This window comes from Cavia porcellus, unplaced genomic scaffold, assembly GCF_034190915.1.
Source record: "Cavia porcellus strain 051 isolate PalLab524CR breed Dunkin Hartley unplaced genomic scaffold, mCavPor4.1 scaffold_3, whole genome shotgun sequence".
In the NCBI taxonomy this organism is placed as follows: Eukaryota; Metazoa; Chordata; class Mammalia; order Rodentia; family Caviidae; genus Cavia; species Cavia porcellus.
This window is the reverse complement of record NW_026947486.1, coordinates 79,834,975-79,857,963: the sequence shown is the minus strand read 5'-3', so window position 1 is coordinate 79,857,963 and position 22,989 is coordinate 79,834,975. Positions and strand designations below refer to the sequence as shown.

General features: G+C 35.2%; 1 protein-coding gene and 1 pseudogene across 4 annotated transcripts in view; one reads left to right on the top strand and one right to left on the bottom strand.

Moving 5' to 3' along the window:
• Window positions 1-22,989, bottom strand: part of Dock11 (dedicator of cytokinesis 11) — a 169,199-nt gene that overhangs the window by 3,043 nt on the left and 143,167 nt on the right. For all 4 annotated transcript variants that reach the window (XM_063246315.1, XM_063246314.1, XM_013150173.3 and 1 more), the window contains 7 exons: window positions 15,435-15,557; window positions 9,895-10,008; window positions 9,219-9,365; window positions 5,257-5,467; window positions 3,914-4,104; window positions 3,139-3,239; window positions 1,713-1,851 (listed from right to left, as the gene is read on the bottom strand). In XM_063246315.1, the coding sequence (XP_063102385.1) occupies window positions 1,713-1,851; window positions 3,139-3,239; window positions 3,914-4,104; window positions 5,257-5,467; window positions 9,219-9,365; window positions 9,895-10,008; window positions 15,435-15,557 (1,026 nt within the window). The remainder of the gene's footprint in view (window positions 1-1,712; window positions 1,852-3,138; window positions 3,240-3,913; window positions 4,105-5,256; window positions 5,468-9,218; window positions 9,366-9,894; window positions 10,009-15,434; window positions 15,558-22,989) is intronic.
• LOC106027183 (small EDRK-rich factor 2-like) lies at window positions 8,144-8,323 on the top strand (annotated as a pseudogene).

The window sequence follows — 22,989 nt, the reverse complement described above, 5'->3', positions numbered from 1 at the left end:
AATGGGCCTCAGAAGACTGGGCTGTTAGAGATGCCATGGGGCTGCAGGCAGTCATTGCTAAATAGGCTGAGAGAAGTGAGGGCAGCCAAAAGAAGATGAGGAACACTGATTCCAGGCTCCTTGGCCAATGAGACTCTCAGCCACAGATAACAGTCATGTGGGAGACTGGCACAGTTGGTCTGCTTAATTAAGCACATGGGATGATCAAAGTCTAATTGACCATAATTCTCCATACTGAGGAGATAATAGAGGTGGAAAAGTAGGGTTCTGACCACTTAGTACAGCTTTGGGCTAACTGTGATAAAATTCCCCAGAGCTCTTTTTTCAAAAAAGTATACAAAACAATTTAGAGATAGAATTTGACCAAAAGTCAGCTAGTTTTTATTGTCATCTAAGTGTCTCTCATCTGCTTTTCTCTATCACTGCACTACATTTCTTTGATGCTACACTGACTGCTTTCAAGCCATCACTGAAATGCAGATTCCAGGACAAATGAGGGTCTCCTTTTCAGGACCAGCTTTAAGAATATATTCTCCTGGACTGGAGCTGTAGCTCAGTGGTAGACTCAATGTTTAACATACATGAACTCCTAGGTTGGATAGCAAACACCATACACACCAAAAGAATATATTCTCTGAAGGGTTCTGTGTACCTGTTTTTTTGTGGGGCTAGGAATGAAACCAAGGGCCTCCCACATGCAAGGCTTTGCTGCTGAGCTATATTCCCAGCTCACTACATTGCCCAAAGGCCTCAAATTTACTATTTTCCTGACTCTGCCCTCTGAGTACCTATGATTGCAGGTGTGTACCATTGTGCCTGGCTGCTTGGTTTCTTTTATAATCCTTAATTTTTTAGAAACTGAGTGTTCTATTGTTTTTGAAACTAATATTTATCTTAGTGTTTTGTTAGACAGGAAATGAAGGAGACTTTATGGTAATCTTAAAAGGCACAATCACTAACGGACTACATCATTCTGCTGGAAGATTTACAAATATGTTTAAGATGTCAAAATAACTAAGTGACAATCTATGTACAAGACAGCTGTAAACATGAATTTCAGGGCCCAAATATAGGAATGAAATAAACTACTCTTGCATGTTCCATAAATATATAAAAGTGCTGAATTTTACATGTGACATAATTGGGCTTAACATGATAATCAGGATTTCAGTTTTATATTGTTTAGGTTATATTTTACTAAGAAAACCACTATTGCCACTAACTCTTAGTGATAGATTAAAATGCTAAATAGTTTTGTAGGTTCTATAGGTATGAACACAATGCCCAAGTTTTGGAATCATTTAGGATTTCACTTAAACCACAATACATAGTTTTTTTAATAGGCAAGTTAGGATTACTAATTTGGGGACTTTGCCATTGAGCCAGTCATTTCATTTATTTAGAACTCTTCTTGAGAGACTTTTAATTCATTTTCATAGCAGATCAATTCAGACTTGCTCCGCTATTTACTTCTAATGTCATTACAGCACAAAAGAAAATGGTTTATTACTAATAGCTGTCTTAAAAACAGCTCTAGATAATGGCTTCAAATTTGATTTATGTTATACCACTTAATTGACTTACAATAACAAGCAAATTTTAAAATACAGACAGTGATTTTAAGATGACAGATTTCAAACTAAAGTATTTTCCTAGATAACATTTTAGGGATCCCAGAAAATGTTTTCATTTTCAACCACCCTAATACTTGCCTGCTCATGGATGATGTCAGACAATTCTTTCACCATGTCTTGGAAGTTTGATTTTAGCCCTTCATGGTACTCAACTTGATCCTCTTTAATTAGCCGCTCATTGAGTTCAAGTGCAATGCTACATGCTTGTATGAATTTCCTGTGGATGAACATCAAAGACAAAGACTCTGGTTTTTTTTTTTTTATTCTTAGGAAGCCTCACTGACAATGTGATCACTCACTTTAATCATGGATGTCTTAGAACAAAGATTAGGATTCTGTTTTTTACTGTATTTGTTGATGTCACTCCCTGTCTGAAATTCTTTCTCCTATCTTTTCCACCTCTTCCTTCTGATTTCTTGCCTCCTTCAAAACCTAGCTCAAAACACATACCCACATGCTTCTTATGTTATGCATTTTGTATTCTCACAGCTGAAGTGGCGCTAACATTAATTTGTACCTGTGAGTATAATAAGTCATTTATTCAAAAAGTATTTATTTGGGGTTACTATGTACCCAGTACAGTGATGGGTTCTAGAAGTGTGAAGTATCTTCCTGAGGCTGGCAAGAGTGGGTCCACAGAGTTAAGACCTATCATAAAAGTATTTTTCTGTTATTCCATGTGTTTATGTTTAATGTCCAAAATTAAAATACACATCAGAGGGGACAAGGTAATTCTTTGCTCATATGTTTATTAAACCCCTGTCATAGTAACTAGTAGAATATTTTATACAAGTCAGGCATGTATGATTCATAAATACTGGTGAATGAATGACTACTGGTTATTCTGCAACTTGAAATACCTGATACCCACAGACAGGAAAAGTAAATGACATAAGTCAGGAATAAATGAGTGACTAGGTTATCATCTTTGTCCTTGGTCTGTTTTACTCAAGTGTTTGTCTTGTTCTGAATATAAACTCCTTTCATATATTAAGTAGATTGTTTTCTGATGTAAGACCGTTCAGACATGCCTTACCTTACAGGGCTGATCCCTGAAAACAATATAATACATGCCTAGATTTGCAGAACCCAAGGGGAAGCAAGGACACAGGACAGAAGCAAGTCCATGCACTTTGCAATCCCACTTTACTCATGCCTTAAATGGTCTGAAATGCTATAACACGAGGTCAATTGGGCAGAGCAGGAAATCACATAATGAATGTAGTAGGCTTGTTTTTGTGTCACTTAAAATATCCAACGCAATAAATAAATTGGCATATTTAATCTGTTGGGACACTGTAGCATGGTTAATGTCCTGCAGTATGAAACAGATCATGCTTTTCCCTTACTTCTGAAAGTACCATATAGAGGTCACTTAGACATTTTAAAAGACACACATTTTTTTTCTTCAGACTTAGTATTCAGTGAATAATTTGTTTTTTGTGTTCAAAAGAAAGCAAAAGAAAAGAACAGAAATCTAATCTGAAAACTAAAAAACACTTACCTAAACATGTCTTTCAATTCATTTACTTTCTTAGGTGGATACTTGCTGGCTTGACTGTCATTTAAGAAAGCCCTTGCATATGCTAATGGACCAGCATTGACCTAAATTACAAACGGAGAGAAATGAGAAGAGTTGTCAGCATGCTGTCAAGGAAGTTTTTACATTTCCGACTTGTATTAAAAACTGAAGCACAAGTCTGGCAGTGCAAGCCTGCAATCCCAGCAGTCTGTAAACTGAGACAGGAAGGTTACTGTGAGTTCATGACCAGTCTGAAGCACATTGTGAGACCCTGTCTCAAAAAACAAACAAGTAAAAAACAAAACAAAACACACAAGACCAAACTCAGTGGCACAGCAGTTGTGTAGCACACTAAGAACTTGAGTTCCATCTCCTGCACCGAAACATAAAAAAACCCTAAACTACGTATGAAATTCGTATATGACTAATATGCTTATTATACTTACAACTTTGTGTGAGAAATCAATAATTAAAGCAACTACCTGGAACAACGGCACCCTAATAAATTCATTAATGATTTCTGACATGTAAATATAAGGTTTAACTGATTGTAGAGATTTATGTTAAAGTCCTCTAGATAACACAAAACATACAGAAATTAAACATAATTCCTTTGCTAAATTAAGAAAAACTAATGTACAAGGTTTGGCACTCAATAAGAACATAACTCACAGTTACAATTACTGCTTGCTCTATGACTGTATGAAAGCAAGAGAACCATTACAAAACACTAGTATGTGTTAGAGACCCAACATACCTGCACAGAAACACAGCCCTGCAACTTAAGTTGGAGCTGAATCATGTCCACATCCGCAGAGGAACATAGCTTTTGCAGTTCTGCAGTTTTGTCTTTTATTTCATCAGTAGCAACATCAATTGGTTTTAAATTAATCTGTTGTTCACAGTGTATAGGGATCCTCTTCTTTACGTAGGGAAATGAGTTTGAAGCTATTAAAACGGTAGGATTGATTTACTATCTTTAGAAAATCATTTGTTCAGTCAAAATAAAGAAAAAATCCATTGTGTTTAAATCTTTCCATCTTTTCTCTGTAAGATGCCTTAGGGTACCTTGTAATACTGTTTCAGCATCAAAGGATAAATTCTTGTTGTGAAACATCACCAGAAACAATGGTTGTCACTAAAAATTAACGAATAACAAATGCTGGAGTGGCCATGGGGAAAAAGGAACCCTTCCCTAAGAGAGCAGAATGGTACAACCACTGTGGAAAATCTGTGGAGATTCCTCGAAAAACTAAGATTAGAGGCCCCATTTAACCTTTTGAGTGTCTTCCCAGAAAAAACTGAAAGCATCATACCACAGCAATATATATGCACCAATGTTTATAGCAGCACAATTTGCAACAGTTAAATCTTGGAAATGCCTGTCAACCAAAGAATGGATAAAAAAGATGTTTTTTTAATAGAATACTAATCAGCCATAAAGAAAGATATACTGAAGACTTTATAGGTAAATGGATGCAACTCGAGACCAAACTTATAAATGAAATACATAGACCCATATGTGTAAACATCGTATTGTTCCACTAGTGTGAGAAACTGAACAAGTAAATAAGATTCAAAATGTATAATAAATATTGTGAATTGGGAAGAAACTATTTGAAAGAAAAGACAAACTGTGATGATGGAAAGGGGAAAGGATGAAAGGGAAAAGGAAAAAAATATATTTATACACAAGATAGGTAAGATAGTTATACAACTATTGTCTCTTAGTTCATAGAAAAGAAAGTTTGTTCTAATATTGTTTGGACAGTGTTTCATGTCTATATCTTGTACTCTGAATAACTACTATGAAGACAACAATCCACAATGTATTAATTATTGTAACTCTCCTACTAACGTGTTTTGAAACTGTTTTTGTTATTTTTTCCTCTTTAAAATAAATAAATAAATACAAATCACGAATGACATATGGGGAAATAATGGCTTATCACAAGGACATGCTTGTGCAAACTTGTAACTGAACAATAAAACAACAAATGATTACATTTTCAGTTACATGTCCCTGCTGGCCAGCTGGTACTTCTGTGTATCAAAAAGGAGCAAGACAAACAAGAAGTTAACATGAAGAGTCTTACTTACTCATCAAGATTGTACGGCGTTTACACTGTTCTTCTATACAGCCTTGCTTCTTGCCTGATAAAGTATAAGGTGCCTCAAAAACAAATCTGTTGATATTGTGATTTCTTTCAAACTCAGTCTTTCTTTCCATGAGTTCTTTGTCATCAAAGTAGGGTTTCACATAAGTGACTTGGATATGAGCATATTTTGGATCAAGCTCTTTGGCATTTACCTATAAAATAAGAAAGGTTTTAATTTTTTTAAAAAAAATTCAAATGTAAGGGCAAAGGAAATATAAATGACTAAGTGCTTTGACATTACATGAGAAACACTGCAATTTGATTATGCTTCTAACTGAATACATAATCTGCACAAGAACTGTTCTTTTTAAAATGATGATTTATTTATGATTACACAAGTTACAGAAGCCTATTGGGAGACTTCAGAAATATAGGAAGAGGATAAAAATTACTGTAGTTCTACTTCCAAGAAATGTTCAATATTCACATTTTCACATACTTTTCCAACCTTTTATATATTAAATATATAATATTTATTAAATACATATCCATGTATCTAGGAAACCAAGATCATACTGAACACGTTTATTATGTGACTTCTCAAAAATATATCAAATGCATTATGTGAATCCCACACCTAAATAAAAAGTATAGTTATTAGAATTCTATGCCAGAATCATTGATGTGAATTTCATTGGCTCTGTGGATACACATAATTTACTGAACCATTTATTTACTAAGAGATACTTAGATAACTTCCAATATTTTGCTATTGCAAGTAACATGTCAATAAATATCTTTGAATGTAAAATGGTACATTTAATTTTTCCCCCTTGGATAAGTTTCTACAAGAAAAATTACATAGTTATGAGATTTACTCAATTTTAAGGATTTTGACATGTATTACTTAATCATTCTACAGAAAAGTGTACTAGTTTGGCTTTCCATAAGCAGTGTTTGCCATCGTAAGAGTGAGTATTCTTAGTTGCATTATTTCAATTCTATCTTGTGAGGGAAGGGGACTGTAAGAAAATACACTGATTCTATTTCAGAGACATAAATGGTTTAGTAGTTTACTTCAGTAGTAAAGCACTTGCCTAGCATGTTCAAAGCCCTGGGATCCATCACTAGCGCCATAAAAGTAAAACAAAGCAAAAGTCTTGCTACGGTTTTGGACTATTTCATTGGCGTAAACTCCAGGCTAAGAAGCTAGGCTGCTGGACATAACCTTTGAGCACTCTACCTGTTAAAGAGTTTTGTCTGTCGACTCTCGCTCCTTCCCTCTAGCATATTTTCATGAACTCCACATAATGCCTGGGATCCTCTTTCAGTGTCCACTACCATTTGCCCTATGCCTTGGGTACTGATGATTTGGTCAATACCCTTGCCATTCATGGTAATCAACGTTTTTGTGTTTAATGTATAAATGAAATAAAATCAACAAAAACCTTACAAGAAAGTCTCTGTATCCTTTTTCCCTCCTGGGTTGCAAGCCCAATCTGGGTAATTGAGTGAAACACTGTCTCAAAATTTTAAAAAACAAAACTAAACAAACAAAAAGGCTGGGGATGTAACACAGAGCAAAGGATCTGGAATCAGTCTCTAGTACTACAATAAAATAAAGTGGAATAAAATAAAAAGATGCAGTTCTCCTGAGTTACAAGAGTTAAGATTAAGACAAAATATTAAAGTGAAATAAAATAGAGGTTAAATGGCTGGCGATGTAGCTCAGTAATAGAATATTTGCATCTTGCCCATTTTTCCTTCAATCAGTTTCCTTGTGATATTTGTAAATCTTTTGTTCTTTTAAGTGGTGCTTTAAGTATCATTCACTTAGCCATATAGACATTTAGGCTGCTTCCAGGTGTTTGCTACACAAATTTTCCAGCAGTGAACATGTAAATATATGTCTGTACATCTACAAGATGATTTTTTTCTGCTAGGGACTGAACCCAGGGATGCTGCACTGAGCCTCTTCCCAGACCTTTTTTTTTTAAAATTTTGAGACAGAGTCTGTAAGTTGTTAAGTTGCCCACGATGGACTCAAACTCAGGAGTGCAAGGATTATAGGTGCATGCCACTACATTTGACCAAGATGAAATATTTAAAGGTAAAATTGTTCAGTTTACAGAAACATACATTTAAAATATTGGAAGATAATGCCAAGCTCCTCCTCAAATATTCTGTGTCCTTATGCAGGTTTTTGTTTTGGAAGGTAAAGGAGCATTTAAATTTGCTTTTGCACATTAAGGAAAATATCCAGTCCTTTATTTAAAATGGTGTATTTGCACATAATCTCTGTATATCCTCTCAAATACTTTAAATCATCTCTAGGTTATCTATAGATATGCTACAAAGAAGTTATATTATTTAGGCAATAATGTTAAGAAACAAAAGTCTGTTCATATTTAGTAAAGATGTAATTTTTTTCTGAATATTTTCAGTTCACAGTTGGCTGAGTCTGCAGATACAGAACCCATATACACAGAAGGCTGATTGTATTTTAAAAATACAAACTGTTAATGATGTGTCTTGTCTATAGGAAGTGACTGAAATATGGTATATAACATGTCTGGAGTTCAGCTGGCTGTCATCAGCATCTTTTGGCCAAAAAATGTGTGTGGCCAGGCATAGTGGTGTATACCTGTAATCCCAGCACTCTGGGACGCTGGGACAGGAAGATCACAAGTTCACATCCAGCCTAAGCAATTTAGCGACTCAGAGAGACAATGTCACAAAATAAAAATCAAAAAAGGGCTGGGGTATAATGCTGCTTTCACACCCCAGCACCAGGGGAGCACTGGGGGTGAGGAGGCAAGCATGTTGCAAATATCAGACAGAAAAAAAAGGGACACAACGGGAGGCAAACCAGAGCCAGTGCCATTCCCATGAACAGTGGTAGCCAGTGTGAGCTCACCAGCCAAAAGAACAGTATAAAAAAGTAGAATGACTTGGTTAAGGGAAAGTGCCAAGATGACAGGTTTTCTGCCGCCACCTGCAAGCAGAGAAACTCGGAGATGATGCAGCAGAAGCAGAAAACAATAAATGAGAAGGAGGAACGCAAGTAGCTTTAAGGCTGCGTGTCCAACACTCTTGCCCTTCCCTTGTGTGCCTGAATCCAGTCCAGCCATGCTCTTGTTCCCTCCAGTAGTGCTCACAGGTCTCAGCCTGGAAACCCTTCCCTTTTATCTGAGTCTGCAAGGTCCTTTTATGTTTCCTATCCCTCAGGTAACCTCTCCACCACTGGGCCACTCATGAGGGTGAGGGAAAACCTCTTCCCACTATTTTTATTCTTGTGGGGCACACCTCAAAGTATTAAATATGACATTAAAATTTAATGTTGCTAAGTGAGCTGGGCCAACTTGATCACATCAGGCTGAACAGTTTGGGAACTGTCCTCGGATGACTGGTGGAGGACACTTCTTGGGGGGTGGTTAACGGAGGTGTGACACTGGGTATCCTATCTGGCTTCTGGCTCCTTCCTGTCTAGAGCCGTTCCCTTGCTCTGCTTCCCAACCACAATGAATGAAGCAGCCTCGCTCTGCCACGTCCTTCCTACATGAATTTTTTGCCTTCGAGGCTGCTGACTATAAACTGAATCTTCTGAACTATGAGACGAAATAAAACTCTCCTCCATTAAGATGTGGGTATCGGATATTTTATCAAGCAACAAGAAAGCCGACCAACAGACTCAAAACACCTGTTAACGTGTTCCTTTTACTAAAGAGAAAAATGAAACAAAGAAGGTTAAGCAACTTTCCCATGGTTACACATCAAGAAGGCAGCAGAAAATGAAAATTTGAAATCTGCTCTCTTGCAGCAAAGCCCCTCCTCTTTATTTCCCTGTCTAGAGGGCTGAATTTTCATGCTTTTCTACCAGTGAAGAAATGGAAAAAAGAAGGAACAATTTACCAAGAATAACAATAAACAAACAATGAGTTTAAAATGCAGCGCTCTGGTTACCTTGTCTGAATCCTGAATGATCTTGACATTTTCAGTACCAAATTTTTCACCATACAGCTTAACAAGTCTCAAGGAAATCTCTGAGAGGCCAGTGAGCTTTGGCTCTTTATAGATATATTCCTTTCCATCTTCTTCTTCAAAAAAAGTCTATTATAAAGTAAAACAAATAATAATAAATAAAGAATATGAATAAAGTATTTAAAGAAAACTCACTAAATAACTAGTAACTATATGAGGTATATTTTAAATAACATTATTAAAAACCATATGCATATATATTAGCCTGTAAACCTCAAATAAATGAAAATTTTCAAATTCACAGTCATATGAACATATTATTGGCCTGAAGACAATTGCTTATTTGATGTATCTTCTCTGTGTATGTATTTGTTTTCTACTTGAAAGTATTAGGTACTAGAAATTTAACACATTATTTAAGAAGCTTAAAAGAAAATGAAACCAAAGGATATATTCAAATTTTGCATGTTGTACTTCAACCTAGCGATTTAGATATGAGAGCTAAAGTACACTTTACAATTAGGAAGTTGCCTGCTATGGCAACAGGTGCTCTATCTAGCTAGACTCCTAGAACCAGTAACTGCTGCTGCAGTAATCTAACGTGCCGAAGGTGAATGTTAAAAACTATACACGACTCTACTAACTAAAACATACTTACTTGGCCATAAAAGGCAACTCTGAAGAAAGTACCCAAAAGTCTTTTTTTGGTATGCATAACCTCCAAGATTTTTGTGTAAGCTCCATGCAGAGTTCTATAAACTTGAGTAAGTTTCTGAAAAAAGAGAGTAGACAAATTGGCTTTGTGTTTTGCTCATTCATTGAAATACCTTCAAGATGAATATACAAGAACAAAAAGCAACAAAGTTTCTTTTTAAAATTGTTTAGGTAGTACCACTCATATCTTATTCTTACACTGTCATAATTAATTAAAAATAGTCAACAACTTGGGGTCTAAGGGTAGAAGTTAAATTTTGCAAAGTAACAGTGAATTTAAGTTTTAATATCATGTTCCATTTTATTCACATTTCAGTGACAATTTATATTTGCAAAATATTGTATTACCTGGGTTTAATCTACAACATCACACACACAAAAACCATAATATTATATTACTTAATCACCAGTGATGTTCAATATCTTTCATGTTTCCTTTTGGCCATTTGTATGTCTTCTTTGAATAAGTATCTGTTTGTGTCCTCTGCTCATGTTAAACATTGAAGTGTTTGTATTTTTCTTGTTGAGTTTTAAGAGTTTATGTATGTATTCTGGATACTAAGACTTTAGCAGATTTTGATATGCAAATTTTTTTCTAGACTTGATTTATCATGATTGAAAAGATAGCCAAGTGTTTTGCTTGGACATTCAGGTACAGAGATATAAGAATAAAGAATCCATGAAAAAGATTTTGGTAAGGAAAATAAAATGCTGATACAAAAATAAGTAAAGGGCTATGTGGATGCAGTTCAGTGGTGGAACATGTGCCTTGAATACACAAAACTCTAAGGTTCAACCTAAGCATCATAAAGATTAACAACAAAACTAATTGGTAGTGAAAGCCTTAGTGAGGACTGCTTCAGTACAAATTCAGACATTTCCCAAGAATATATTCTTTTGCATATCCAGGAAAGAGAGGGGCCCAATGTACAAAGAACATTAAAGTATTAAGAATGTGAAAAAAAACCATATAGAATGGAGGAAAATATTTACATATCACAATCTGATAAGGGCTTACTATGTAAAATATATTAAAAACCTCTTAAAACTCAACAACAAAAAAATAATCACCCTATTTTTTAAAATGTGCAAAAGAAGACATGCAAATAGCCAAAAGGAGCTGGGTATGGTGGCACACACCTGTAATCTCAGCACCCCAGAGGTAGAGAAAAGAAGATTGCCATGAATTTGAGACCAGCTTGTGCTACATAGTGAGACCTTACCTCAAAAAATGGCTAAAAGGAAACATGAAAAGATGTTCAACATCACTGGTCATTAAGGAAATGCAAATCAAACTCCCAATGAGATACTGCTTTGTACTCATTAGGATGGCTTTAGCAAAACAAAGTAAAAAAACACAAAACAAAAAATGTTGGTAATGAAAGAAATACAAGCCCAATTACATTGATGATAGGACTGTAAATTATGTAGCCATTCTGAAAAAGTTTGATTTCTCAAAAAATGAACCATAGAATTATGATATCCAGCAATTGAAATCCCAGGTTTTATCCAAAATAAGTGAAAATACACATCTTCACAGAAACTTGTACATAAATGTTTACAACAGCATTATTTATAACAGCCAAAAAAGAACATCTGCTAAAGGATGAGTAGATAAACAAATTGCAGTATATCTGTACAGCAGAATATTATTCATCCATAAAAGGAATGAAGTTCTGATACATGCTACAACTTGGATGGAACTCTAAATGTTACACTAGGTAAAAGCAGGCCGACTTAAAGGTCACATACTATTCCTTTTACATGCCATGTCCAGAATAGGCAAGTTTATAGGACTAGAAATCAGATTAGTAGTTAGAGAATGGTAGTGGAGTGGAGAGTGATGATGTAAGTTTTTGTTTGCAGCACTGGGTATGGGACCAGGGCTTCATACATGCTAGGCAAGTGCACCACCACTAGGTTACAATCTTAGTCCTTATGGGGTGTTTTGTGGGGTGTGAAAAAGCTGAGAAACTAGATATGGTAGATACACAACATTGTAGACATGTTCCCACTGGGTTTAATCACCGGTGGTACATGCATGACTGTTACCTCAGATGGTGTGTACCACTTATGCTACAAAAAGGTCTAATCATTTTTATTGGTCTTTTTTACTAACAAAACTAATACAAAGCTTGTAAGTGAACCAAATCTAGTTAGTTGGTTGAATTTCAATAATTACCGGTCAAATATTACTTAAAACTCTTGATACTAATTAATAAATTGTTACAATAATCAACAACTTGATTTCATTAAATTAAATGAAACAGTTATATTTGTGAATAGGTTATCATTAATTAATTCTCTAAATTTTAACATGGAACTCTCATAAGCTCCCTATTGCTGGTATATATAATATGCATTTACAACTAGCTGTATTATAGATTAGTTGTATTATAATTTTTTAAACCATTTAATGTTTTCCTTAAGGAATTGTAAAGACATCAAGTCTGCTAAATCAATGCCTTTCATTGCATTACGGTACCCCCTGAGAAGAGGTACAAGTGACTGGATGGGACAGTCATGCATGCTGTGGTTCAAGCCAGTAGGAAGGATCGAATTCAAATCAGAGCTGCCTACCAGAAAGACACCAATTACAGCCACTGTCATGAATGTATTAAATGCCACTGACTGCACACTTTCAAACATTAATTGTATAATATATGAATTTCATCTCAATTAAGAAAAAGAGGGGCTGGGGCTATAGCTCAGTCTAGTATACTTAAGGTTCTAGGTTTGATCTCTAGCACCATTAAGAAAAATAAAACAAAGCAAGAGTTAGAGAACTTGCCAGATGTAGTGGTATATACTTATAATCCCAGCACTCAGGAAGCTGAGATAGAAGGATCCTGAGTTTGAGATCAGTGTGGGCTACACAATGAGTTCCAACCCAGCCTGGGATATAGAGTAGGAGCTTGTCTCAAAAACAGAAAAAAAAATTAAAAGACAAATGGAAGATTTTTTTCTCTAAACATTTTTCTACATTATCTCCTACAGTTGAGCTTAATTTCAAGGAAATCTTCCTGACTTAGGCCATTAACTGATACTTTTTAGCTCATTCTATAGAGATACACTGAAAAATAATACCTAGATCAAGATCTTGAAAATAATTACTTCACCTCATGCAGAATTCTACGATCTATACACTTTTACATCATTAACAACAACAACAAAAAAAAGTTAAAAGTCAGGCATGGTGGCATGTGCCTGTAATTGCAGTACTCTGGAAGCCTAAGGAAGGAGGACTGGAAGTTCAAACGCAGGCTGGATAACATTAAGACCCTGTCTCAAAAAAAATTCCTAAAAAATGTTGAGGATGTAGCTCAGCTGTTATGGTTTGAGTTTAGATGGCTCCTCAAGCCTCATGTATTCATAGAAGTGCTGAATCTAGCATTTGTGATTGGTTCATTGTCTAGCGCTGGAATTGATGGCATGAGTGCTGCACCCATCCAGGGGTGGGGAGCAGGCATACAATATAAGGGAGAGAAGAAGGTGTGCTTTTCCCCCTTTTTTTGCCCTTTTTGCTCTTGTCACTTGCAGTTGCCATGAACTACTGCCCCTTAGCCACACCACCCTGCCTTAGAGCCAGCTGAGTATGGACTGAAACCTCCCAAAACTGTAAACTAAATAAATCGTCTCTTCCTTCATTTTGGGCATCAAGTATTTTGTCCCAGCAATTAAATAAAAATAACTAAGGCATTGGTATTTTGACCCTGGGTTCAATCCCAGTAATGCAAAAAGTAAATAGAGATAAGGATTACTCTCTCCATAGAGAATATAATTTCTCTCTGTTTTCTATTAGTTGTGTAGCAAAATGCTCCTTGGGTTTCTTGTAGCCTCATCTTCACCTTAAGAATCATCAGAAAACTACATCTTTATTTTGAAACTCTTACAATTCTTCTTACAATGTAATGCTTTGATAGAAGTAATGGCAAATCTTGTTTTCTCTCATAGGCTTTTCTTGGTCATCTGTATAACATAGTTAATTATTTAAATCTAATTTATTAATATAATTTTGATCTTCATTATGTTTTTCAGGCCTGTTCCACATACACCAACAGTATGGCAGAGAACCTTGGCATGGTAGTAAATATCTATAATTCCAGAAATCAGGGAGACTGAAGCAGGAGGACTATAAGTTCAAGCCAAGCCTGGGCAGCTGAGCAAGATCCTATCTCAAAATACAAAATAAAGAGCAACTGAGGATGTAGTTTAGAGAAAAGGTTCTGGGTTTCCATCCCCAGTACCACCAAACAAAGCAAAACAAAACAATCAAAAAGAAACAACCACAAACAAACAAACTAACTAACAAAAATGACTAGAAAAAAGAGGAAAACCTAGGAGAGGTTCTGGGAAGGAAAAATGACTTTGAGCAGAGCCAGTTTGGAGCAGAGATTAGCGTACCACCCAAATGATATTAAATGCATGTATTTTTACCCTTAGAAATTTCTTTATCAAATACTAGTTTATATTTTTAAGAATAAATTGATGTACCTTTTTAAGTGGCTTGAATCCCAAATCACCCTTTTCCTCACACAAAAGCAGCAGAAATTATGATCAATTGTGATAGGTATACAGTAACGTGAATATAAAATGAGGACTGAAATCAACGCTTTCAGTTTGAGCTACATCCTCAGCCTTTTAAACCTATTTATACTTTATTTTGAGAAAGATATCTCTGAATCACTAAGTTGCCCAGACTGAGCATGACCTTATGATCCTCCTGCCTCAGCCTCCCAACATACTGGGATTATAGGTACTCACGACCACACCCAACTTATATTGTTTATGTTTATTATTAACTGCCAGTTATTAAAAGTTTATCTAGCTGGTTAAATGAAAAAAAAATCCTTCCCATAACAGGACAATTACTAGCATCTTATTTTTCACATTGTTTTTCACATTGTTATCTGCCAGAACTCCTACTCTCCTCACTGAACTGCAAAGAATAGAAGCATGTCTAAACCTCTATCTTGGCCAATATGGAATCTGATAGCTTTTTTAGTGAAGGTTTAGTGAAAACAAGATCATATCCTGAGATGAAGTGGCGGGGGGTGCTCGACAAAAATACTTCCAACACTATTAATTTAAATTCCAATTTATGTTTTGAATCTTTTATCCTTAATTTCATTTGATAAATTATATGAATAAAAGGTAGGTTATTCATATTATGATTAAATGTTTTTAAGATTTGTAATTCTTTTGGGAGGCTACAGATGGAACCCAGGGCCATGTGCAGGCTAGGTAAGTGCTCTACCACTGAGCTACATCCGCAGCCTGGATTTTTACTTTCAAATTGGATAAATATTTCAAAATGATATATTAAATATCTATACCCCATGACAAAATACAAATGTCATAAAACAATGAACCATTAGTTCTTCAGAAGATGCAGAGGAGAGTGACAATAATACAATTAAATTCTGTTTTTCTCAAGGCCAAATAAAATATATGAGCTGCAATGAAAATGTACAAAGAGCCTACCTCAAACTCACGACGTTTCTCATAAATCGGGATGATTAACTTGGAAATCTCAGAAATTACTTCATAACGTTCTGCCTTCCATAAGCCATCTACACATTGTTCTAGTAACTCCAGCAAAACTTCCTGCATTAACAGAAAAATCCAATTAGGAATTAAAAATAGAGACTTTTAAACAAATTTTGAACCACTTTAAGTTTTAATACAGTGAACATATGTACGAAGTTTAATGAATGATGTAAGCAGAAGATATAATGTATTTTCTTTTATCCTTCCTTCCTTCCTTTCTTTTTTTGATCTTAGGAATAAAACTCAGGGCCTCATGCATGCTAGACAAGTGTTCTACCATTGACCTACATCCCCAGCATTGTGACTATATTTTCTAAATCAAAGTAATTGATGTATTTGAAGTCAGAAACTTATTTTTGAGACAGGGTCTTGCTCTGTAGTTCAGGCTCGCACTGAACTCAAAGATTCTTCTGCCTCATGTCTTTCTAGAAATGCAAATTAAAATAACATTAAGATTCCATCACACTCCAGAAAAAATGTCTGCCATCAATAATTAACCAATAATAAATGTTGGCAAGGTTGTAGGGAAAAGGGGCTGTTGGTGGGAGTATAGACTAGTACAACTACTGTGGAAATCAGTGTGGAGAATCCTCAAAAAACTAGGATTGGAAGTCCCATTCAATCCAGCTATTCCCCTTCTGGGTATTTTCCCAGAAAAATTAAAAATGTCATGTTACAGTGATATATGTGTATCCATATTTATAACAGCACAATTTGTAATAGTTGAATCTTGGAAACAACCGAAATGCCCATAAACTGAGGAATGGATAAAAAGATGTGGTATACAGTGGAATATTACTCAGCTATAAAGAAGGATAATTTTGAGTCTTTTATAGGTAAATGGAGGCAACTCATGACCATACTCATTAGTGAAACAAATTCACATTTGTAGATATCATATTGTATTCCTACTATAAAAAATTAAAGAGTAATAAGATCCAAAATGTACAACAGACATTGTGATAATGAAAGAAAAAGAAAGTGCTCAAAAGGAAAGAGCAACTGGGATAAGGGAAAGGAAAAAAGACAGGAAAAGATTATATACATATACATATATATATATATATATATATATAAACACATATGTATGTATGTACATATATATATATATATATGATAGAAATACTACTAATTTCATTTGGTTCATCTAAAAAAAGTTTGTGCTTTCACTCTTGGCTGTTTATTTTTTTCACGCCTAAATCTTGTAACCTGAAAATCTGCTTCTAAAATATCAATACACAATATATTAATTAGTGCTAATTTCATATTGCTTTTTTGAAATTCTGTATCATTTCTATCCATTTTTCTGTCTTGCTTTTCAAAATTTAAAATATTTTTTTTAAAAAAGCTTTTTTGCCTCAGCCTCCCAAGTGCTAGGATTACATATAGGCTAGAAATATTCTTAAAGTAGGAAATTAATAGTAAACTGTCTTTTTGTTTATTCCCATAATGAAGATGTTAACTATATTTGTAGATGGGAATACACTAAGAAGGGCTATCGTTGAAAGGCAGTATGTTTGCTCTAAATTGAGAATGTCTAAAGATGGTCTGAAAGTACAATAGCGATTCTTAGGCACCAGGGAGGAGGCCAGGAACAGGAATGATAAAGTGGAAGAGTCGTTGGATATGATTGATGTGTGCAATATTCACATATGGAAATATCACACTGAGTCTCTCTCATTCCTATAAACAAATAAGTAAATGAGGATTTTTGAATGCCTAAGAGGGTGAATTCCACTAAAGCTATATATGTTCATAATTTTCCTCTTGAGACTATATGATATATAACATTAGTCTTAGGAAACTTTGACAACTTTTCCAAGGTATTGCATTAATGATAGGTAGTTATTAAAATAATGCAGCTTTCATAAACAATTCTTCCTTCTGAAACTGTTAGTTCTAAAATTAATGAGGATGATAGGTGAATGGCTCATGATAGATATTCCTCACCGTGCCTGAATGATAATGGCTGCTATGAAACAAACTGTTTTGTGAACCAGTATCTTATGTTCTAAATAACAAAAAGAGAAAGTCATTATTATGCTGTTCATAAATTTTAACAGTTTGTTTCTATCTTAAAGAGACTCATTTTAGACCTATAGAAGTGACTTCTAAAATGGCTCTTTCTGTATGTCCCTCAGACAATCAAACTTATCCTGTAGCGTTCACTTGTGTTTCTTGTCTAGCCAGCGATATCATATAAACCCTTAGCTAGAAAACGAAGGACAGTTTTGACTTTATCCTCTTATAGGTTGAACTGGGTTACCCCCCCCCAAAAAAAAAAAAAAAACTAAAGTCCTCACCTCCAGTATCTCCAACACATGACCTTATCTGGAAAAAAGGTCTTTGGAGAGGTGATTATTTTAGGCCAAACCATAGTGGAGAAGGGTGGCTCATCAATCCAGTATGGCTAGTATCCTTATAAGAAAATAGATTTTTCTAGGGAAAATACCATGTGACCAGGAAGGGAGGGTTTAACTAGAAGACAAGAAAGGCAAAGGACCAACAACTTCCACCAAAAGACAAGGAGTCTCAGAGGAAGTATGGTTTTGATGGAAACTTTGAGAGAGTATAAATTTCTATTGGTTTAAGTTACCCAGTTAGTGGTACTTTGTAATGGCAGTCCTAGAGCTATGGTCTGAACTAATGTGCCCCCTTCAACTCATATGCTAAAATCCTAACCTTGAAGGTGATGGTATTAGGAGGTTTTGGCCTCTGGGAGATATTTAAATCATGAGTCAGAGCCACCATCAGTAGAATTTTTAGTGCCATTGTAAAGGGGATCCCAGAGAGCTAGTTGAACCCTTCTACCACGTAAGGATGCCCTCAACAGACAGTGCATCTGCAGATGCCTTGATTTTCAACTTCTCAGCTTCTAGGAAGTTTGGGATAAGATTGTTAATAAGCTATCTGAACTGAGTGTTCTGCTGTCCACTTGTAATCCCAGCACTCTGGAAGGTTGAGGTAGGAGGAGTGCAAGCTTGGGTTCAGCTTGGGCAACTTAGTGACTTAGGGAGTCCCTGTCTCAAATTGAAAATAACAATAACAAAAAAAGTCTAATTTGAAGCTCAGTGTAAAGGACCTGGGTTAAGCCCCTGACTGAAAAAATTAAAAGCTATTCAGTGTAGTATGTTTTATTATAATAGCCGAAGATACTAGAAAACTAACATTCTTTTTTTAACCCAATCTCTAATGAGTTCATCAAGTCCTGTGAGGTTTTACATCCTAAATATTTCCCAAATCTGACTCCTGTCCACTTCTATGTTTATTGCTAAGGTTCAAGATTTTCCTATTTTGTTTTTTACTAACTAATCTTCCTACCTTCAGCCTCAGCACTTTCAAATATATTCTCTATCCATGTGTTATAAGGTTCTGATTAAAATGCAAAGTCTTCTCAAATCCTTACCTCTCACATAACAAAGATCAACTTCTTTTATTTGGCATGCAAGGTTTGCAGTGATTTGGCTGGTACTTCTACAGTCTCCTCATTTGCCATGCCAAGGCTTCTATTTTATGCTCCAATAGCAGTGAACTGTTAGGAGTTCCCCTGAAGCACCCAGGTGGGTTTTAGCTTTGTGTCATTATCCCTGCCACACTCTCTGCCCTTAGTTCCTTTCACTTGGTTGTATTTTAAAAAAGCTGAGGTACCATGTCTTCCAGGATCCTTCTGATCAATATAAGACAGGTGAAATATTAGGTGCCTTATTTCCTGCTCTTTTGGTTCTTGGGGTAAATTATTTAAATATGTACCATGTTTGCACATGGTCTATGCATTAGACTTTCCAAATAGGCTGTGCAAGAGCAGAAATAATTTTTATATTGATTTCTCTAATAACTAGTATAGTGGTACTCTATGGTGGGTGTTCAATATGTTATTTTAATAAATCATCATTATATTAACATTTAATGGCCAAATTAAAATTTCTAGCAGCAGTGCAAACCATGAATTTTGGGGGATATGGCGATTAATCTTGGTTGTCAACTTGACTGGTTTGAGAGATGCCTAAATTAGTGAAAAGCACATGTGTGGGTGTGTTTGACTGGATCACAGAGTTGTGACTTTGGGGGTATATACAGTCCCTCACCCCTTTCTCCTACTCTCTTCCCCTTCTCTCTGCTTCCTGGCTGCCAAGAGGTGAACAGATTGCCTTTGCTATGCCTTTCCACCATGATGTCTCTGCCTCAGAGCTACATGACCATAGACTGAAACTATGAGCTAAAATAACCACTCCTCCCTTAAATTGTGGGTGCCAGGCATTTTGTCCCAGCAACAGAAAGCTGATGAACACAAGAAAATTAGAAACCAGTCATAAAGCCGTGTAGTTTAACCCAAGGTTTTAAAGTTACTTAACAAGTAGAAAAAAATCAATGTAATATATCACAAAATACATCAAATGGAAGATAAAATATCACTATTATTAGAGGCAATAAAAACATTATAAAAATCCAACATCCACTCATATTTTTAAAAAACCTAGGAAACAAAGAATTCTTCAATCTCACAAAGAGTATCTATTTAAACATCTGAAGGATGCATGCACATCTTCTAAAATTGGGAACAGTTTTGAATGTCTGCCTGCTCTCGTCACTTCATTCAACGTTACGCTAGCAGTCCTAGCCAGTGCAACAAGTCAAGAAAAAAGGCACATGCATAAAAAAGTAAAAGTTTTTCTGTGCTGATGACATAATTGTATATATAAAAAGTGGTAAGGAATGTATCGACTACTAAAGCTATTAGGCAGATATAAGGTCAACACTCAAAATCAACTGTTTCTACACAAGAGTAATAATACATTGCAATATAAAACAGAAAAGCCGCTGAATACAAAACAGACAACTGAAACTTCCAACAAATTATCTTGAGGAAGTAGAAAGGATGATTCCAAATTTTGTATGGAAATTCAAAGGTTGTGCAATGATTAAAACAATTTTGAAAAAGAATAAGGCTAAAAGGTGAATGCTACCTGATGTTATTATAAAGCAACAATAATCAAGACAATGTGGGACCTTGGCATTAATATGAACAGATGAGTGATGCAGAAGAAGGTCTAGAAATAGCATATATTTCTTTTTCTTTTCTTTTTTAGTACTTTTTCTTGTGTGTCTAGACTCTATATTTTCTTTTGTGAAATGTTTCCTTTTGTGAGTTTTTAGAAATTGAGTTGTTATTCACTTTTTATTATTGATTTGTGGGTAATCTTTCTATATGGACCATGAGTGTGTGTGTGTGTGTGTGTGTGTGTGTGTGCGCGCGCGCATGTGAAGTTTTGACCAGGGTGACAAAGTGAATTTAATGAGGCAAAAGGAAAGTTGTAGTTTCCTCCAAATAATGTGAACCATCTAAGTATCTGTCAATAAAAAAACAGATATAAAAAAACCATTTAAGTATCTGTCAATAAAAGATCAGGTATGGTGGTACACATCTAGGCAGCTCTCTGGGAGGCTGAGGCAGAACGATTGCAAGTTTGAGCTCAGTTTGGGCAACTTAGTGACTTAGCTAGACCTTGTCTCAAAATAAAAGATAAAAAAGGTTTGGGGATGTAGCATAGTGCACAGGCCCTGGGTTCAGTTCCCAGTACTGCCATATATACAGGTAACAGATAAGTGAAAGAGTGGTACACAAAATGGCAGTACATGTAGAAAGAACTCCCATAAATCAACAATTAAAAAATGAACAACTCCATTTCTAAAAATGGACAATACAGAACATTACACAAAAAGAATATATAAAAAAGTCCAGTGGCATATGAAAAACTACCATACCACTAATCATTAAGGAAAACACAAATAAGAGTTATAATATCTAATTCATGCCTAACAGAATGGTTATAACAAGAAAGACTAGAAACATCATACGTTAATGAGAATACAGACTAACTGGAACTCTCATCCATTGCTGGTGGAAGCATAACATGGCCCAACTATTTCAAAAATTCTGGAAATTCCTTATAAAGTTATACATATATATATATTTTTTTCTTATAGATCTGTATTTCTTATAAAATTATATATATATATATATATATATATATATATATATATATATATCCTAGGATCTAGCAGGTCCAATATTACAAGTAATATCACTATCCTAACAATTCCACAATTCTGAATATTACAGATGAGAAGTGAAAGCATATGTTTATAAAAGGACAGGGATAAGAATGGTTAAAGTAGTCTTATTTATAATAGCCCCAAAGTGAAAACAACCCAAAATTCTTCAAGAGAATGCATTAAAAATTATATATCAAGATAATGGAATATTTAGTAATGAAAAAGAAGAAATTATAAAAAATCAGTTTAAGGAAATGAGGTCAGATATGAGGGTACACATGGAATGAGTGCAAATTTCCTGCCATCAGAATTAACCAGTCATGATAGAATTAGATGGTGAGGCCAGGAAGATTGCCTGGACATAGGTCTAAGGAAATTTTTTCTGTAGGAATGGATGTGTTTTATTACTTGTTTCTGGTGGAAGGTTACATGAGTTTATAGGACTGTCAAAATTCATCAAACTGTTTACTTAAAATGTATGCATGTTATTGCATGTTAAATTTTTTAACTGTTGCAAATCAAGGCAAGAGTACATTTTTCTAAAAATAGGATTTCATTATTGGTAGTTTAACTCATGTAACTAAATACAAATACTAAATGGACAACTGCTAGTGTTTTTTGTTTCAATGCCATTTTTTTCATTAATGAGGGCATGAGAAGTATTATGGCTTGTATCGAGATGTACCCCCAAAGCCTCATGTGATCATACGTTGGGAGTTCTGAAGTGGCTGGATTAGGGTGTGTGAATGTGGACCTAGGGTATGACACTGGAATTAAGGTGGTAGATAATGAAAGTCTCACCCTGGATATAGGTGGCACCAATCAATACGTTTGTAGCCCGTATAAAATATAGAAGGACAGAAATAAAGAAGGTTTGCTGCTGTTGCTGCTTGCTGTCTCTCGCCTGCTTTGTCATGGATTATCTCTCCTCTGTGATGGCCCTCAGCCACGCTGCACTTCCTGTGGCCTGCGAACTATGAACTGAAACCTCTACAAACTGTGAGCCGACACAAACCTCTCCTCCTTTAACTTGTGGGTGTGGAGTATTTTGTCTCGGCAATGAGAAAAGTAACTAAGACAAGGAGGAAGCCTTGTTATATAAATCAAAAGAAAATGGCACTTGGTAGAACATGATCCTATCTGTGTAAAGATTTCCTCAATTAACAACCTACCTATTTAATGACATTTTGGACTTTGGACTGAAGAGTGCTGTTTGACCATTTGACTCACTGCTCAGACTTATGATTCATTTTTTGTACAGTTAATTACATCTTATTTATACAGCTTTAGTGTCTCTTTTGTACAGTAATCTTGTTTATACAGCACAGTAATTTTTGCTGATTTTAACATACAGTATAGTGGTGTAGGTTTCTGTTGTTATACAGTGCAGCACTGCATGTAAATTACACAAACAGAAGCGAAGTCACAAAGTTGG